The sequence below is a fragment of the Protopterus annectens genome, chromosome 1.part0, assembly GCF_019279795.1.
Source record: "Protopterus annectens isolate FY-2018-M chromosome 1.part0, PAN1.0, whole genome shotgun sequence".
Taxonomy (NCBI): Eukaryota; Metazoa; Chordata; order Ceratodontiformes; family Protopteridae; genus Protopterus; species Protopterus annectens.
Window position 1 is genome coordinate 1,930,477,036 of NC_056725.1, and position 21,247 is coordinate 1,930,498,282.

At 40.2% G+C, this 21,247-nt stretch overlaps 1 protein-coding gene across 1 annotated transcript in view; it reads left to right on the forward strand.

The window, feature by feature from the left end:
• Window positions 1-21,247, forward strand: part of C1QTNF3 (C1q and TNF related 3) — a 512,031-nt gene that overhangs the window by 399,374 nt on the left and 91,410 nt on the right. Inside the window, exon 5 of the mRNA XM_044070220.1 lies at window positions 15,568-15,667. Within this exon, the coding sequence (XP_043926155.1) occupies window positions 15,568-15,667 (100 nt within the window). The remainder of the gene's footprint in view (window positions 1-15,567; window positions 15,668-21,247) is intronic.

Consider the following 21,247-nt stretch of genomic DNA (forward strand, 5'->3'; position numbering starts at 1 on the left):
TCTGCACATGGCTTTGTAAGTCAAGCAGAGATTGCCTCTAAGTAGGCGATATAAGACAGAGAATAGTTGGAGTTTTTTGAGTCTGTCCATACAGGAAAGCATTTAAGGCCTAGGATCCTCTTTGCGAGGTACTTTTGTGGCCTCTCCAGTTGTTGCAGGTGTCTAGTGAGGTACATGCCAAATGGGGCATTGTATTCAATGATTGGCCTAATTAGGGAAGAGTAGAGGGAGACAATAACTTATTTCTTCCTGGATGCAAAACCCTTAGTAATGAGATGTGCCACATAGAAGGACTTTCTGACCACAGTGGCAATGTGGTGATCAAAAGAGAGGTTGCTGTCAGCCTGTGTTCCCAGATCTCTTATAACGCCTTCTGTGTTCAGTGGACTACCATCAATGTGGTAATTCATGGGAACCGGGTTTTTCCCAAAGGGGATGACAACACATTTTTTTGGCATTGAGCTTAAGGCTATGGTTTTGACACCATGGTCTCAATGAGTCCATTCTGTAGAATGTCAACATCACTTGAGTTAATAATAGCTCCCAACTTGCAATCATCTGCAAACTTTGTCAGCCAGAGTCCCTTCATGTTGTCCTGGACTTCAGGGAAGTAGATACCAACCAGGAGAGGACCCAGGACCAAACCCTGTGGGACTCCACTCATGACTAGTCAGCAGTCTGACTTAGAGTCAGCTACTTTCACACTGTGGTTTCTATCTGTGAGCCAGTTTGCAACCCACCTAGTGATATAGGGTTTGATGTCTAGTTTAGTGAGTTTTTCTATGATTCCTAAGTGGGAATGGTATCAAAAGTTTTGGCCAGATCAAGGTAGGCTGTATGAACCACCTTGCCTTCATCTACAGCTCTGTTGACTTAAAGAAGTCAATCAAGTTGAGTAGGCATGATCTACCCTTCACAAAACCAAACTATGTGCAATCCAGAGTTTGGAGATTCCCTATATCCTTGTTTATTAGGTCAATGAAGATGCGTTCCATAGCTTTGCATATCAGACTCATCAGGCTAATTGGGCAATAGTTCCCAGGGTCTGTAGTTTCTCCTCCTTTGTGGAGAGGGATGACTGTAGCAGTGTGCCCTTCAGTAGGGACAAAGCCTGAGATGAGGCTGTGATTGAACAGGGCACACAGGTGAGGTGCCAGTTCACTCTGTAGTTCATGTAGTACACAGCCAGGGATATTTTCAGGTCCTATAGAAGCTGTATTCTTGGCCTTGGACAGTGCTGTTTTAACCTGTGCAGCAGTAATACTGTGTGCCTGACAATCTACTGGTATTGTGAGTGGTCCTTTGGGAGGGGAAAGAAGGGTAAAGTTGGCACTGAATCTGTCGGCCAGTATACTGGCAATATCTGTTGGGTAGGTATAGGAGGTACCATTGTGCAGTAGCTCAGAGCAAATCTGGGTATTGCCCTGGAGATTCTTTACATAACTATAGAAGGCCTTATGGTTGTCTTTACTATCTGCTGCAATTTTGTTTTCATAGCTAACTTCAGAAGATTTGATGAGTTATCTCAACTTTTTGTTGAGGTTGATAAGGGAGTTTTTCCAGTCTTGGGACTTCACTTTCTTCTGCATCAGTTTCCTCCTTCTGTTGTAGAGTTTGTTTATGGCAGTGGACCACCAGATTGTCTTCCTTTTTTTGGAGGAGAGCATCTTGCTTCTATTGGGTATGGTAAGATCCATCATGCATTTGTGTACGTGTTCGCAAAGTGCATTGGTGTATGATTCGGCGGTCATTCAACTAGTCTCCATTTGCATGGGTGCGGTGAAGTTATCCACCTCTGTTTTTAGGAGCCCAAAGTTAGCTTTGGAGATGTTTTTCATGGTGGTTACCTTCCTTTGCGGGGGGGGGGGTGGATTTCCAAGATGATTAGTTTGTAGTCGGATCTAACCAGGGAGGAGCTGACTATTGGTGTAGAGCAACGGTCGCTGATGTTATTATGATTATGACCAGGTCAAGGATGTTGCTACCTCTAGTGGGGGTAAGAATGAGCTGGTCCAGGGCAATGGAATTAATGAACTCCGGGAAACACTGTGCAAGTGTATTAGTACATGAGTAGTTTTCCCAGTTAATGGAGGGGTAGGTGAAGTCGCCTAGCAGGGCAGTGTTAGGGTGGACCCTAATATTCTCCAGGGTGCTTAGGATCGTGGAGTGTGAGTCTTGGCACATGTTGGGGACCTATAGCAGGCTACGACCTGAATCACTGTTTTACCCAATGTTAGCTGCACCTGAAGTATCTCTGATGCATTATATTGGGCTACCAGTCTGGAGGTGTGCATCTCCTTTATGAATATGGAAACACAACTGCGTTTGGAGCTTCGGTCCAAATTCTGGGTAAGAAAGGTGTGGAATGAGTTATAGCCTGGTAGTGCAGGGGTGCTTTTTGCTGCCTTGAACCAGGTCTCTGTTACAGCACAAATGTCGATCTTCTCCATTTTAAGGAGTGCTTCGAGCAAGTGCATTTTGAGATTTACACTTCTAGCGTTGAGCAGCATGACCCTCAGATTGCATTTGTTTGTAGCTGTTACAGTGGTAATTTGGTCTTTGGAACACCACCGAAAAAAGGCACTATAATGGTGGCAAGAGCCTTGGCCAGTATCTGAAAGCCCAAGGGTGACAGATGCAGGACATCTCTGGCAAAGCATTGAGGTCTGCCAATCATGTCATTCCAGGCAGACAGATACTGGATTCCCCTTAGAATGACACCAGAAACTTAGCCAATTGTTGAAATCAATCATTTTCCGCTTGTACAGTGGTATCATTCTGGATGATGGTAGGATGCTGCTCAGGGCTTGGGTCCATGGGTGCCCGCAGGCAGGTGCAAGGGGGTGCACTTGCACCCCCCTGGAACCAGCTGGCTGAGAAATTAATTTTATTTTAATTAAAAAAAAAAAATAAATAAATAAATATATATATATATATATATATATATATATATATATATATATATATATATATATATATATATATATATATATATATTTTTTTTTTTTAAAGGACATTCCTCTTTAAGAATGCCCTTTGCATCCCGTCCAGTCGCACAGATGCAACAGGAGTTTGCGACCTGTTTTCATCTTCTGTATCTGTGCGACTGATGGTTTCTGGCTTCGTCTTTCATGCTTACTGGGAATTTGAATTACAGAGGATGTATGGACTGCAGCCATGACGGACGAATGTAGAAGTGAGAGGTAGGTGTATGCATGTGTGTTTTAGTGTTTAAGAGATATGTGTGTGTGTAAGAAATAGTAGGAGTCTCTGGATGTAAGAAGTAGGTAGGGTGGTGTGTATGTGTGTATGTAAGAAGTAGGTATGTGTGTTTGTAAGTACGTGGAGAGTGGTTGGTAGAATTTTATCAGATTTTCTCCCTCCCTTCCTGTATTTACCTCATTATATGGTATAATTTTACAAGAGAAGTCTCCAAAAAGCCATTTTTTGTTTATTTCGTGGAATATTACCAAAGACAAACAGATAATGAGGAAATCCCAGAAAGCCAGATTTGCTAACAGTGAATTGGATATGCTCTTTATATAGTAGCTGTGGCAAACGATGCACATAATTGAGATGTTTCCCAAAATCCCAACAAAAAAGATAACCACTGCGAGACATGATGGCATAAGCTCCACAAGAATCCTCAGCCAGGTTATAGAAAGGGTTCTTGAGCTGGCATCTCCTGCTGCTGTTTGCAGAGCTAAATCCTGGAGTAACATCCACATTAATGTCAGATAATGTTTGCAACCCAGGTCTTTTGGTGTGATAAATGTTTAAATAATCAACAGAAGTATTAAGAGGTAATGGACGTGGAACGGCTCCCCACACAGTAGCCTTTGACTCTGCAGATGCATTCAATCCTCTGTTTGCAAATGATTATGCCAGCCCTGGGCTTTGCCTGCATACTAATGCAAAACTTGTTGTTCTAGCCACTTTCTAAGGAGGTAGGGAGATGTATGTGTGCATACCTCTCAACTGTATAGATTTTCACAGAATGTCCTGATTTTTGCCTTATGTTTTTAGTCTGCTCCATAAAAATTCTGTTTTTTTTTTTTGAAAAATCACTGGGTTTCAGACATAATATCCTTCAGAAAATGTATTGTAATACAAATCCTATTACTCTAGCAACTTTCTAAATGTGTCCTTAGTTTTAGGTCTTTGTCCCTAGCACTATAACAGACTTTGTTCAGATTTCTTGTGCTAAGACATTGAGAGGTAGTGTATGCGTGTGTGTGTGTGTGTGTGTGTGTGTGTGTGTGTGTGTGTGTGTGTGTGTGTGTGTGTGTGTGTGTAAGAGGGAGGTAGCAAGAGGGAGGAAGCATACCCTTCAGCTGTCCAGGTTTTTGCAGACTGTCCAGATTTTTGCCCCATATCCCTCCGAAAAAGGATTGAAGTTGCTAAATGATGGCAGACATTTGAGTTTTAGACGTTATATCCTTTAGAAAAATGCATACTAACACAAACCCTGATATTCTAGTAATGTTCTAAGTTCATGAGAGCTATATTTATAATCTGTCTCTATTTATGTTAGGCTTTGTCCAGATTTCTTGCACTAAGACTTTGAGGTGTGTGTGTGTGTGTGTGAGAGAGAGAGTGAAATGCAGAGTTAGCAGGTGGAATTTATTTTCAAGTGAGTTTTCAAGGAAATGTGAGCTTCAAGGGAAGAGACATTTACTGCTGCTCATGCTAAGTCTGCTTAAAATGTACAATTGTTTTGTTTAGCAAATAGTAACACTGTTGTGGTACAGAGTTTTAAAGCAGTGTTAGTAGCACAGCAGGTAGAAAACTTGCATCTTGATGCAGAGAGCTGTAGGTTCTATTCCCACGGCACGTAGATTTGTATTTGAAGGGGGTGAGTGCTGCAGTCCTGAGTATGTCCTCCTTTGGATGAGATGCCTAGTAACTATGAAACTGTTTTTCAGCTTGCCACCCATTCCCTATTGCAATATACCAGCTTACCATTTCTTTTAATGTAACATAGGCAATTTATTCTTCAAGGGCAACAGGTACTGAATTTGTAAATGAAACACTGAAATATAAAGTTGTTTCCTAGCAGCAACCTCTTCATTGGTTTCAGATGTCTTTAGTGTGGAATTGTCCAGATGACTTTTACTTTTGCAGAGATTTTGCATATTGATTGATATTGGTGGATTGCATGACAGAAGTTTGAGTGGCCCTTTATGGTTGAAATGTTCTGAACTGGGCAGTTTGTCATTATTGGTTCATATGGTTTGTTTCATTGCTTAAAGGAAAATGTTCAGAACTATAAAATTAAAACACTCTAACAAGTGGCACTGTATTATACAAGGGATATAATTCAATTATTATATAGTGTAATTAATACAATCAGGAAGGTGAATCAAAGAACTTTTGCATGGTTGTAAAAATGTGTGCAAGGAGCCTATGATTTGAAAACAGCCCAAAGGTACACTTACCCTGCCACTGGCCAGATGCATTTTCTTTGAATGTGGGTTTCAATGCTGTTTCAGTGAATGTGGGTTTCAAAGGTAGAGAAGTTTTAATGCTAAGTCTGTTTTCATTGTAAGAATATTGATTTGCTTAGGTTTAATAAATGTCTATCAGTGTTTGTGCTATAAAATTTGAAATAAAAGTTGTAAATTTAAATCCAAATATCTGTAATCATTGTAGAAGTAAAGCATAAAACAGTATGCACACTGAGAGATTTGAACAGTGTCTATGGCAAATGGGGAGAAATAGTCAAGCAGTGGGACACTGGAATGGCTGCGTGGGTGGGACTGCGTGGGCGGGGCTCTAGGTTTGCACCCCGCTGCAAAAAATCCTGTGAGTTCCCTTGCTTGGGTCATACCCACCTGGGCTACATAATCTGAGAGCTCCTCCATGTCTCTTTTCATGTAGTCCAGGGAGGTATGTCTCAGGTCATTCACACCCACATGTACAATGACAGAGTCATATTTGTACCTGTTGTTGAGAGACCTGAGTGTGTGTGTTATGTGGCAGATCCTGGCACCTGACAGGCAGCTAACTGTTACTTTCTTCCTATTCAACCTAGTGATTGGGACATCAATGTGCCTCACTGTTGAGTCACCTATGACTAGTCTGTTGGGCATGCTGTTTTGCCTTAGGGGCTTGGTTGAGTGGCACACTGTTTAGGAGAGTTATGTGTCTCATGGTTAATGTTGTGTTGTGGTGGTCGAGTGTGTTTCTGCCTTGGAGGTCTCTGCTGCTTGGGTAGATTTTTATTGAGAGCCTCCGCGAAGGTGGGTGTGTGGTTTGTGTTTTTATGTGAAGGCAGTACTGGTATGTGTTCTGGAGGACTATGTGTTCCATGTGGTGTGGTGCAAGTGTTGACCTTCTCCTCTTGACCAGCTATTCCGGTTTTGCCTGGAGAGTGCGTGCCTTCCAATTTGGATATATAAGTGCATCTCTCGCAAGTCTACATGTTGGGATGTAAGAGGATAGGGTTGTCAGAGTACATGAGGCAGTTGCTACATTGCCTCAGGATGCCCAATTTCACCAGGTTAATAGGAGAAAGCACAGGGAACTGACCTTTAGATATGCCTGGAGGGGTGGGCATTGATAATAAGTATTGGATCTGTTTCCTTGTCGAACATTTAGTGCTGGTAGCACTTTTGTGTTCTACAATAATTTCTACAAGAAGTTTGGTAAAGTGCTAGTGTAAGTGCAGGAGAGGAGAGAACTAGTAGATCTAAGGGTAAAATTGAAGAACAGACTTTGGCACCACTCATAAGCTTACCAATAGTCCTGGATACAGCAAGTTTGAATCTGGACTACACTAGTTACAGGAAAGGCGAGAAACAAGTGCAAATGTGGGCTTTTAAACTAGAAAGTTGAGAGATATGGAAAAACTGCCCAAACAGCCAACAATTTCTGGGCCAGAAACCACTCCTCTTGTAGTAAATATACTACTTAGTGCTTACCAATCCCACTGATAAGCTATAAGGCTTCCCTCCAACACAGAAAGGCTTGGGGGGCTCAGAAGCTTACATACAGTCCTGGATACAGGAAATCTGCATCTGGACTAGACTAGTTACAGGAAAGGGGGGAAACAAGTGCAAATGCGGGCTTTTAAACCAGAAAGTTGAAAGAGATGGAAGAAACTGCCTAAATGGCCAATAAACCACAATGTTTGAGCCAGAAACAACTCCTCTTGTGGTAGATAGGCTACCTAATGCTTACCACTCCCAGTGATAAGCTAGAAGGTTTCCCTCCAACACAGAAAGACTTGGGGGCTCAGAAGCTTACAAACAGTCTTGGATACAGCAAATCTGTATCTGGACTAGACCAGTTACAGGAGATGTGGGAAACAAGCTCAAATGCAGGCTTTTAAACCAGAAAAGTTGAAAGAGATGGAAAAACTGCCCAAATCGCCAATCACTACAGTTTCTGGGCCAGAAACCACTCCTCTTGTGGTAGATAGGCTACTTAGTGCTTACCACTCCTACTGATACGCTAGGAGGCTTCCCTTCAACAAAGAAAGGCTTGGGGAGCTCAGAAGCTTACAAACAGTCCTGGATACAGCAAATATGTATCTGGACTAGACTAGTTACAGGAAAGGGGGGAAACAAGTGCAAATACGGGCTTTTAAATCAGAAAGTTGAGAGAGATGAAAAAACTGCCCAAACGGCCAATAACTACAATTTCTGGGCCAGAAACCACTCCTTATGGTGTAGATAGGTTACCTAGTGCCAACCACTCCCACTGATAAGCTAGAGGGCTTCCCTCCAACACAGAAAGGCTTGGGGGGGGGGGCTCAGGAGCTTACAAACATTCCTGGATACAGCACATCTGTATCCTGACTAGACTAGTTACAGGATAGGCAAGAAACAAGTTTAGAAATTTTGTAAAGTGTGTTTTACTGGCAAAGAGGTTATAATTATTTACCTCTTTTTTCTAGCAAATGTTTATCAAAATATGTTTTAATTTTTTATGTTTTCACAAATTTTCAGATTTTAATCTTATTATTGACTTGGAAAGTAAGTTCATACCACTTTAATTTCTAACTCATTCATAAATTGCTGCTTTGTTTTGATTTGTTTAAATCTGTTGCATGACTTTTAATAGTATTTTAAATTGAACTGCTGGGTTTTTAACTTTATTTCTGATGAAGTTCTAAGAACTAATGTAGAATGAAAGTGCTAGACTACTGTATCCTAGTCTCCATTTGGTACTGTCCCAATCTCCCTCAAGTCCTTTTGATCTGATTTCTGCTTGCCCTACCAGACAGAGACAGCCAGCGTCTTTAAGCCTCAAGGGCTCATGCCTGGTGAGTCCCCCCCTCTGATTCCTAACCTTCTCTGGAGCTTCCCACTGGAGAAGATCACAGGAAATGAACTTGCAAAAAGGGGCTTCTTGATTCTTTTCAAGAGTAAGACACTGAAGAAATCAACTTTGAGGAAGGGAAGGGATCCCCAAGATCCCCTGTGGAAGATTCCTCCTTTGAAGACATCATGGAATTGATGAAACAAAGAAAAAATATCAGTGTTCCTGAAGGATTTTGGGGCTGGCTCATCTATCTCCTGGGTAGTCCCACCCTCTGATAAGCTCATTTACCTAGTCTCTTAGTTGGCTTGGAAGGAGCTCAATGTGGTGGAGCCTATTACCAGGAAACCCAATAAAATTTTTGTTGCACACAGGAACAGGTTCCATTGGGACAAAGGTCCCCAGTAAATACCATGTTGTTTGTGGCAGCTGCCAAAAAGTAACTCTTAAAGATGACACTTCTGTCTATCCTATTAACAGGACGTCCAGGGTGTTGGACAGGTTTGGGAAATTGACTTATGCTTCAGTGATGTTAGTTTTACATACACTGAACTCTCATTCATACAACTAATTTCTAGAGAGATTTGACTAAGGAACTCTCCAGATCCCTCTCAGGTAACTTACCTGCTGACATACAAAAAACTGTAGAGTCACAGCTATCTACGCTTCAGCCAATGTCCACTGTGTACATGCATTTGCTTTATGATGGAGCTGATAGCACTTCATGAGTGACAGGCACTGGTATTGCTATTCCCTAGCACTCTTAGATACGTCTATGTGAATTCATAGAAAGCTTCAAGACATTCTTCTTCGATCCTTCCTTCAATGGTTTGACCCTATTTGGGCTGAAGGTCAAGGGCCCGCTCACTAGAAGTGCACAGGATGACAAGACTCTGTCTGCCATAGGCATTCATTTTAACAGCCCCCAAACAACCTTTTCTCAGTACCAGAAGGGTAGTAAGAAGTTATGGTTCCAAAAGTCCCAGGGTTATACTCAGGACAATTCTGCTGACAATATCCCCTCACCTGGGGCAGAAGGGTGATTTAAGTCAATAAATCACCCTAGGGGAAAATCAGAAAAGATTTCATGGTTCTTTTCAGCTTTCCTGAAAGGTTGCCCAACTGTCACACTCTGGAGGTAGTCAGGGGAACTTATCTGTGCACCTTGACACCTGGCCAGCTATCACTCAAGATGCATGGGTGCAGAAGATAATCACAAGAGGCTATATTGTCTCCCCCCCCCCCCCAAAGAAAGGAGAATACTTGATATTCCACCAAGTCAGAGGGAATTAGCAGCACCAAAAGTATTAAAGCTGCTACAATAGCAAGTTATCCAGGAGGTCCCTCCAGACCAGCAAGGATCCATTGTCTATTCAAGATTAATTTTGGTCCTGAAAAAAGGCTGGGGCCTCAGATCCATTTTGGGCCTCAGTCACTTGAATCAATTTGAAAAACAGACAAAGTTTGCGTGATCACAGTTTAGTCTATTCTACTTCTTCTGCGGTAGGATGACTGGATGTGCTCAATAGATCTTCAAGATGTCTACTAGCATGTCAAGATAGTGAGGCAGTTGAGGAGCTTTCTCCATTTCTTGCTGGGAGACAGTCATTTTCAGTTTAGAGCATTGCCCTAAGGACTCACCACATCCCCAGGGTGTTCACCAACTGCATGGTAGTAGTGGCAGCATATCCAAGGCTTCAAAGGTTCCAGGTGTTCCCCTATTTAGACGACTGGCTCCTTATCTCATCCACCAAGGATCTGCTTATTTGTTGAAGGGGCATATTGCTCCAGCTAGCCCCATTCACAGGGATTACAATAAATTTAAGCAAAAAAGTCTGACATAGACTCAAACAATAGAGTTCATACTGGATACAATGTCCCAGATTGACAAGCTTCCAGAATCAAGAGTTGTTTCTCTCCATCATGTGGCTTCTGAAGTTTAGTCTTCTCAAAACCCTCCAGCAAGGTTAATTCTCCATCTTCTGTGTTCAGTAGTGGTCTCAATCAAGCTGGCACTTCCGGCAAGATTTTACATGAGAGGTCTGCAGTGGACCCTATCTGACCAATGGTCAATAATGCATCAACCCCTTCAGTTCCCCTTACAGCTCACATCAGTAGGCAGAATCCACATTCAGTGGTGGTTGACCTCACTGATATTCACATGGGGGCAGCCCTTCACCTTTCCACCGCTGATGACCACTGTGACTGTGGACACCAGAGGCCAGATTTCACATCAATGTCTTAGAGATGAGGGCAGTTTCCCTAGTGTTGCAGGCATTGCAGATCTCCCTCCCCAAGGGTGTGATATCCTTTCAGGCAGACAACATGGCAGTAGTCTGGTATATCAAGAAACAAAGAGGAACCCATTCTTATCCATTATGCTAGAAAGCCATGAGGGTATGGCAGTGGGCAATGTATTCTCAATACTTTGTAGTGGAGTTCCCTCTTCTTGGCAGACAAACTCAGTAGATACAGCCTTTTGTCTCATGGGTGGTCCCTCAACCAGTCAGTGACAACTATGATTTTCAGTCAGTAGGGCCAGCTATGCTGCAATCTTTTTGCCTCCCATTTGAGTACCAAATGCAGCAGCTACTTCACCCTGATCTTTGTAGAGAGGCAGTCACCAAGGGATGCTGCAGTCCACAGTTGGCCCCCAGGTTTCCTGTACCTCTTTCCACCCTTTCCCCCTGATAACCAAGCTCATCCAGAAGGCCAAAAGATGCAGGGTGACAGTAATTCTGGGTGTTGGACCCCATCCAGACCTTCTACCTCATCCACCTAATTAGCCTTACTGTGACTTGAAAGCCCTGAACTTAACTCCATGGTTCCTCCAATTCCATTGATGGCCATGGATACTAGGCCTTCGGCATCAGTTATCCATATTTTATTTTCTTCACAGAAACCAAGCACAAACAAGGTTTACAAAAGGAAATGGAAAAGGTTTGCCATCTGGGCATCTTTTAGAGATTTAGATACTTTCCAGCACCTTTTCCATATATCTTTTTTTTTGGCAGGGTTATTCCATGAAAGGGCTAGTTTCTCAATAATTAATGCTCAAATAGCAGCTATATCCAACTTTCTTGTTAGAGAAAACCAGAACTCCATTGCTTCCTTTACAATTTCTAATGCCTTCTTAAAAATAACTTTTCTTCTAAGACCACCTAGCAGAGATCCTATTCCCCCCTTGGAATATTATTGTGATGCTTCAGGCTCTAACTAGACCCTGTTTGAATCAACTGCTTCAGCAGAACTAAATTTTCTATTTTGGAAAACAATTTTCCTAGTAGCCATCACTTCAACATCAAGAACCTCTGACTTTCAAACTTTGTCTTGCAAACCTCCCTAAATGATTTTTCATAAGGACAACGTATCACTTTGGACGAATAAGCACTATATTCCTAAAGTGCCCTTGAAAGCAAATTTCAACCAGACCATTATCCTGCCACCTTTCTTCCCTAATTTCTCCAACAAAGGGGAATATACTTTACATATGATATATGTTCACCATCAACTTGATTTTACCTGCAGAGTCCCAACGGCATTAGAAAACCAGACCAGCTTGTCCTTTTCTAGGACCAAATTGGACCAGGGTGTTTCTAAAGTTACCGGATCTAGGTGACTCACTGATTGTATTACCTTTGTCTTTAACAAAATGGGATTGGTATTACCACACAAACCAAAACTCCATTTAACCAGAGTGGTGGCAGTCCTTACTGCTTATTTTTCTAGAATGCCATAGATGAGATTTATACTGAGGCTACTTCATCTATTGTTCACACCTTTGTCCCACATCATAAGCTGGACATACAGTCTAGATCATGTGCATCCTTTGACTCCACCATTTGGTGGAATATCCTTGCATGAGATCTCTCTGGGTTATTCGTAGCTGAGGATTCTGTTCCATATGTTGAGCTGGACCGAAAAATACAACACGGATCTAGAAATGTGGTAAGTATATAACTTTTATTTCTATTGACTTTTTTCAAATTTTAGTAATAATTTGAAACTGTCACTGATTTTTAGGCTGTTGTCCTTCCATTATTTTTGTCTTTGTCTAGATTTCTTGAGCAAAGAAGTTGAAAGGTATGTCACGCACTTGCGAGTCTGTTTGTGGGTCTGTGTATGTACTGCAAACAAAGGTGCTCTATATGGTAAATTGTTGCAACCATATGTGGTGCAGGTTGTCAAGGAGATTGCAGTGTGTTGATTAACTTCAATGCAATTACAGTACACGTCCTATTTCAGATAAGTTTTATATATTTACATGACATATAGTGTCTTATAGTTGGATGACGTACCCAGTGATAAATCACAAGAATTAAATATGTGTTGCATGTTATAATTACTGTAAATAGAAAACTGCAGGTAGCAGTCAGCAATCATTTGTTAGGATTCATTGCTGAATTTTATGCAGCTTAAAGATAATCAATATGTAATAAGCTATAATCATTATTGTTGCTGTTATATCTTCATTCATTTCAACAGATAATATTATTGCTGCTATAATTATATCTTCATTCATTTTATCACAATCAGACATCTGAGGTGTAAAACAAACAAAGTCAATGTACTTGGTGGGGACATCTGAATGTGGGGATTTGTAACTGTATAGGTTTGATGACAACAACGATGTGAAATATGTTGTTGTGGTTTTTTATGAATTGTACGTAGTCATTAAATTAACTACAGCTGTTGGGTACATCTGTGTGTTTGTGGTGGTTGCAGTGGGCTGCAGCATATGTCTCTGACAGTAATAAAGTAAAATATGCTGTGGGATAAATGTGTCTCTGCTTTTCACGTACTTAACAGGTATCATTGTTGTATGAATGGGGAAGCACCAGACTGTATTTTAAAAGAGGGCTTTACTTGGAAGACTATGTTGGCAACTTATTTTTCTGACAGCAGCCACTATAAAATGAATTACATTGTACTGGTACTAATGTTGTGATTATGAGCTATGCTTTTAACTTTTATCCCAGGCCCTGTCCAGAGCTTTGGGGTAAGTGGCATCTTGATATCTTCACTTTGCTACTTATATTACTCTCAGTGTTGTGCATTTAGGCATCAAGAGTTATAAGTTCTTGATATGGGGACTTTCTTGGCTAATTTGTTGGAGGGCAAGTAGAAGCCTTTACTTGAGCAATGGTATCCAGTAGCAGAGTATGTTCTCTAGGTTCTTAGTCAGTGTCCATTAAAAGCATTGAGGAACATCAGTTCAAAGGCCAAGTGAGCACACACAGACTAGAAAAGACTATGAAAGGCTTTGGATCCAAATAGTGTGCTGATAAATCAGATACGATGATTTATTTTCTTATAAAATTATGAAAAGTGTACAGTATTAATATGCCTCATAACATACACATGAAGGAGTTTATGTTGGGAGCTGTGTTATCAATGAAAGCATTCATAAGGCTCAAAATGTGCAAGTGACAACTGGTTTCTAATTCCGGTCAGCAATGACTTCTGACCCAGTTTGGGTACTTGGTTATACTGTGATTTGTTTTCATTCAAAGTTATGAAAATATGCTGTATTAATATCTCTATAACTTGAAGTAGAAGTAGTCTATATACTACTTTGGGGCATCAAATGAAAAGGTACATAAGGCTGGAAAACTATACATTGATAGCTGCTGTCTAACTACAACCACTTTGCACATATTGGTACTGTGGCTAACAATAGCATATGCATGTATATCATGCTTATGTTAATATTTTAAGTGATGTCCACTTGGAAGCATTGTGAAACAGTATTTCATGGCCCATGTCAGTACAAAAGGTTTGTATTGCCTTGAGACAGTATTAGATAGTAAGATACTGTGATTTCTTGTCATTCAAAATTATGAATATGTGCAATATTTATATTTGCAATGGTACTTTGTCCCACAAGGAGTTTATATGGTACTTCTTGGTATTAAATTAAAGGTTACATAATGCTGGGAAACATCTCAGTGCTACCTGGTATCTAACCACTACAATCACTTTGCAGATATTTATACCTGTCTAGCAATAACTATGATAAATGTATATATATGCATTGTTTAGATAAATATATCAGTCAGTGCCCATGTAGTAGCACAGTAGAACAGTATTTCACAAGACAGCTCAGCACAAATGTCATGGATGTCTATTGACCAAGATAGTGGTCAGTAAGTGAGAAAATGTGATTCCTTTTATATGTAGTTTTGGATACGTTTATAAATATATTTCTGCAAATATCTCCGGTATTGTCCATCTGGATGCATTGTTGAGGAGCATTCCACATACCCAGTCACAAAAGAGGCCAGGAATCTCTCCTCAAACATATAGTTACTCAGAAGCAGAGAAAATGTGAGTTATTTCCTGGAGATATTATAAATATATGCCATATGTGAATAATTATATTAATAACTTGAATCAGAAGGTGTTTCTGTGGTATTCCATGACATCAAATGAAAACATACACAATGCTGGGAAAAAAAACTTTGCACTGATAGTTGTCTGACTAGCACTGCTTTGCAGGTGTTTACATTTATTCAATAAATTAATTATGTGAATATGCACACAAATCATAATCAGGCAAATATCTCAAAACTGAATAAACTCTATAAAACTGTTTTGAGCAAATTGAAGATCATATCTGCATGAACAAAAGTCTTTCTGATATCTGGGGACTATCTACTATGGATAGATATAATTACACAAACCACTGTTAAAATCTAACAATAAAATTTATATATTATCGAATTATTTATTCAGTAGAAAATCACCACTATGTCTGACTGACATATTGATAAAACCATTTTGAAGTAAAGCATGTGATGAAGAACTTTCATAGTTTAACTTTTTTATAACTTTTCAGTTCTTGTGATATGTACATTTGTTTACAGGTAAGTTGCAAAACTGTATTTTAATGGAATTTATCTCAGGTGAAATCTGTCCAGCTAGAAAATCTGCAGGTTTCAGGAGATGTGACATTATACTCAGGCTATGAGTTGAAAGGGTTCTTCAGGCTATTAAGCAGCCACATTCACTTTTATTGGAGGGTCCACAATAACTTTTTTTTTTACCTAAGTTACGCTAGATAAATCAGATGATGTCCATTATTGCATTCTTTAACTGTGACACTTACCTGAATCTTGGTGAGAAATATTTCTGTATTGTTATGCCATTGCTGTAATATTTACATAGTGCTTTTGCATGGCTGGGATTCTTTCTGAAAATTAGCAGTCTTCATTTACAAAATAAACTGTTTCATCTAGTAGAATCACTTGGTTTACAGTCAAACCAAATAAATTGTAAAACATTAACATCTTTTATTTTTAGGGGTTTACTTCTTCACATTTAGTATGCTGAAGCATGAAGATGTAGAAGAAGTCTTTGTTTACCTGATGCACAATGGAAACACCATCATAAGTATGCACAGGTAGGTTTACACGTATCTGTACTGCTGCACACAACTGCTTTACCTTCACAAAGAAGCTCGATTGTGGCATAGAAGAGAATTGGTGTATAAGCGTTGAACACGTAAGTTATTAGCATTCTAAAATAACTTACTTGATGTACATCGTGTTGAATTTTCACACAATGGGATTTCTCAACCAAATTTAGTCAAATCCCTGCTTAACCTTACAGTCTAACATGATTCTTTGAGATCACAGAATTTTGGGTGTAGGGTAGCGTCCCCTTAGATTCATCTATGATTTTGGAGTCAGTATATCTTTAGGAGTAGGGATGCACAGTTCAGCAGGATTTGCTCCATGTAAAAAAAATACTTTTGCTGTGTTTTGGTTGATGTATACAGATTTAGGCATTGACTTTATTTTCCCATTTCTCTGTCCAGTGAAAGATTGTTTGATGAGTTACTCTGAATCCTTAAAAAACATCATAATCATAACTGTCCTGCATATTTTATTTATTTGTCAGATTCCAGCCTTAAACTCAGTTAAGATTCAGGCAGCTTTCCAATATAAATTAAGGAACTGTGAACTGATTGTTCCAACCAATTTTTAATGAGAAAGGAGCCTGAACTGTTTTAAGAATGTCATTTTTAATGTTTTCCTTTTTCAGTTATCAGGCAGTCTGACTGAAACAACAGTAAGGCTTTTTGAAATCTGTTAAAGCAACATATGAATGAAGGATACCTTCTAGAATGTATTAATTAATACTTATTCACAGAATGTGACAATTTTATTAAGTATTTAAGTATTTATTAAGTATTAGGTGTTTATGGTTATAGTTCCTGCATTTGTTATACAATTGTGTTACTGTTGGATAAAACACATACTTATTGTATCATGTAACTATACACTAGTAGGCTAAGAAGGTCAGTAATGCTGTGTGACATGACTGTATAACTAATCTTTCCAGGTAATCATGTCACAGTCATATATAGAACATCTGCATTATTTGTGGAGTAAAAGAAATGTTTATTAGATCAACTTGCCTTCCACATATCTGACCTGGCCAATGGCTGTATTTTATTTCTACAGTATAAAGACTTTTGAGCACTTATCATTGCTCTACCAAGTAAACAAGTACATTAATGAGTGATGTGCAAGTAATGACAGTGTAAGATACTAAACGATAGCAATTATCTTCGTCTTAAAAGCATGTACAAAAGCAGTGAAACAAAACTAGGAGAGGTATCCATAAATTAACCTTTACTTTTTTATCAGTATTTTTCTAAGCAGTGAAACCTGTTTTCTTTAAACGTAAGGGCCGTATCAGATATTTTATATTTCATTAACACCTACACTAAGTATTGCTATTGTGTACGTGTTTCTGTGCGCACAAAATAGCGCTCTATTTCATATGCATTAAACAGCTCTACACTTAACAGAAAGCTTCAAAACAAGGGTGAATGGCAGAATATGCTAATAAAAGCATAAGTAGCTGAATTACATGCTAATTAACCAATCCACCATTGCAAAGAACCTATAAAGTGATTGAGTACACCCAGTGCTGGCTTTTGCCTTGAAATCCAAAACTCTTTGGATTATGGCCACGATTCCACTTAGAAAAAAATGCTAGGGGTTGCTGCTGCCATCATTAACCTATATGTGCAACAGACTTTAATTCAAGGTATTGCTGCTGATGCCAGACTTCAGACAAGAAGAGGCTTGTTTAGACATTGTTTGACTTATCATGGACTGCATGACTTAGAAACTGTAGAGCAATATCGGGTAGACAGAGACACACTAGAGGAAATATGCAGCTTCTGCCACCTTCACCTGAGGCCTCAGGGAAATCATGTAGAGCCCATCCCAGAGAAAATAAGGTATGTGTAGCATTATGTTTGCCAGCTACAGGTACTTTCCAGAGACCTACTGGGGATATATTAGGGGCATCACAGGTCTCATTTTCTGGAATATTACATCATTTTCTAAATGCAATGCTATAACATGCAAGGGAGTATATTTATTTATTTGACATTTGTTGACCTGGAAGGTCCGATTGAGCTAGAGCCCTTTTACAGTGGAGGCCTGGGGAGAAAAGCTACATAAGAGAAACATACAAAGTTACATATATCTCAATATGAGAACAATACAGAGTAAGTAGACATTATATACATACATATATATGAGAACAATACAATGTGAGTAGATATTATATACAATGAGAACAATACAGACTGTGTAGACTCTGGCACTCAAGAAGGTTCTGCAAAAGAAATAAATGCACACAAGTTAACAAATTTCAAACATTAGAATTTCACCTGGTCAGGAAAGTAATAATATTGTGATTCAAGTGCAAAATAAGGGTAAGGTAAACAGTGATGGTACATACATTTCTCAAGGTCTGAATAAACAGAATGGTGCAGTAGGCTGGTAGGTTGATGAGGTAAAGGGAGTAGTTAGGAAACAGAGCTGGATAGCAGTAAGGGGGAGTAAAAGGGAGATGGTAAATGAGAGGTAGTGAGATGCAGTAGCAGGGAAAGGAATAGGATAGGAGAAAGTAAGGAATAGGATAGGAGAACGTAAGGAATAAGATAGGAGAAAGTGGTGTTTTTATGGAGGAGGGTTTAGCTTGAGCTTTTTACAGTGACAAGTCCAGATATAAAGCAGCCATTATTTTAGGGCTTTTTTTGAATTCATGGGTATGGGTATATTTCTGATGTGCAGTGTAGTTTGTTCCAGACTAGGAAGAGCAGGAACAATGCAGGAATTTTATGCAATAGCATATTTCCCTGAACATTTGGGGGCAATAGATTGCACACATTGAAACAAGGCCCAACCCAGTGAACAGGGAAGGAGGTACTTTAACAGGAAAGGAGACCATTCTATAAACTGTCAGGTTGTCTGTAATGCTCAAGGGATCATGTACAATGTCTGCTCAGGAAACTCCGGCAGTGTTCACTATTCACATATATGACACACCTGTGAACCATACACAAGGTCTGCTAGGGATGACTTTCAACAAGGGCATCTAGTGGGGAATGCAGGTTATGTACTGGAACCCTGGCTTACAAAACCCATGAGAAAACCCCACAAACCCTACTGAGCAAGGATACAATGATGGCCACGTTTAGACTAAGAATATCAGAGAATACATATTTGGCTTGCTGAAATCATATTTTTTGTGTTTAGACACATTAGGAGGTGCCCTGAAGTACTACCCAGCCACCTCTACCTAAATACTCGCAGTCTGTGTGATGCTGTTCTTGGGAATTAGCTTCAACAAGGACAACAAGGGGCAGATCCACAGTTTCCAGGACCACAGGCAGGGCCAACAGCTCCAGCAGATACAAATGAGGAGTCTGAGGGAGAACCACCAGCCACAGATGGTGCTGGCAGACATAGGCGTGGACAATAAGCCATGGCTGTTGCTAAGAGGCAAAGGATAGCATACATACATTGGTACATACATTGGCTCCCTAAGTGAAAACCTTGAATCCTAAGCACATACAAATATTAAAACCGATACCTGCAAAAATCATCAGACTTTACTTAACCATGTAATGGTTGCGTTCTGTTAGCATCAGACAGAGACATCTCCCAAGGACACATCTTGTACCTGCAGTATTAACAAGGTAAGTCTGTAACCTGTATGGAAAAAGAGGTATATAACTGATTACTGTCAGATGTAAGCACTTATATGTCTATAAGCTGGAACATGTCTCAGGTGTACAGTAATAGCTTATGACTGATGTTTGCAATATACAGCTATGGATTTTACCCAATACTGTACGTCAAACATTTCAGTTAACCACTATATATATAAACTTATGAGCAGGTCAATGGCATCATCATTTGCACAAGTACACCAACAAACTCTGAAACCGCAGTAAGCAATACCTAAATATCTACTAGGACTGCATTACTAAGAATACTAAAAGAAATACAATGAGGGTCAACAATTACATAATCAATCATTCACAACTGAGTAGGAATGATAAATAAAAACATTTTTTCTGCAATACATTTACATTAAAGCAAGCTCCTGAGTAATCAAGCATTTTATCCACTCTGTGCAACAGATATATATGCAACCCAGAGTTGCAAAGAAATGTGCAAAGGCAGGGTACAGTCATCATCATTTGCACAGGGTGGGGGTCGGGGTACAGAAGGGCAAGCCTGACACCAAAGAAGTCAGTGTGTGTGTGAGTAATAAAAATTATTCAGTAAGTATACAGTTGTCAGGGGCAGTAGCAAGATATGTATATCAGTCAAAAGTAGTGTTTAGATAACGTGTGTGCATATGTTTGTGTGTGTGTATGTGAGGTTGTATGGGCAGGTTTTTGGTCAGTATGTGTGTGTGTGTGTGTGTGTGTGTGTGTGTGTGTGTGTGTGTGTGTGCAGTTGTATGGGCAAGTTTTTGGTCAGTGTGTGTGCGTGTGTGTGTGTGTGTGTGTGTGTGTGAGTGTGCATGCGTGTGTGTGTTTGTGTTTGTGCGTGTGTGTGTGCGCATGTGTGTGTGTGTGTGTGTGTGTGTGTGTGTGTGTGTGTGTGTGTGTGTGTGTGTGTGTGTGTGTGTGTGTGTGTGTGTATGTGCCTGCATGAATACAGTCGAGCACTGTGTTAGTACTATGTACTGGTGTCTCGGACAGGTTTGGGCTGTGCATGGTAGTCAGTTCAGTGTCATCACCCCCATACACAAGCACTACCTCTGTTTGGAGTTCTGTGTTCCTGGGCAAAAGTCACGGTGTTACCTGAATGTGAGTGATGTCTGCTGGATGAACTGTCATCATAACTATGTCCAGAACCATGATCACATGGTCTACCATGTCTGGGTATGGACATCTTAATCACTGATGGAGCATTGGACGTAATGCCACTTAGGAAGAGGGATCTTTTATGACTACTTCTGCTAATGCTAACACCAGATGATGTAGTGGTTCTCTGGCCACATGGATGTTGACCCTCCCTGAGCAGATATTCTGTTACAGATACAGTCTTATCCAGTGTGTCATTCATCCTCTCCAAGGAGTCTCCCATGAGGTTCAGGCAGTTCAGTGTGTCAGAATGCACACATTTAGTACTGCCACTATCTCTTTTGAGGCCATGGTGGAACATGTCTGTGCCGTCATGATGGCTCTTCACATACGTCATGTGGCAGCTACTGATACACCAAAATCAGGAGGAGGGTGGAAAGCAGTCATGCTCTGAGCACCCTATTCATCTACCTGTGTGACACTTCACCCTCATGGTTTCGATCGGGAGAATCAACCAGGTCTGCAACTGGAGTAACCACACTACTCTGATCAACTGTTTCTCCCTCTACTGGTGGTATGTTTGAGGTAATCTCATGGATATGCATAGGCACTCTGACTGTGTCTGAAATACAGGTAGGGGATAGGGAAGCAAAGCCATAATGTCAGAGTGACCCTGTGCATACTCAGACTGTGCCTCTTCATCACCATTATCCTCAGAAGCTAGCTATATTCTGATATCTGACAGTAGGTATTCCACAGCGCCACTGGCAGGATCACCTATGATAACAAAAATCAGCACAACAAAGAGAGAAACAGAATACAAACTGATTTAACTTATGTTATGTAGAACAT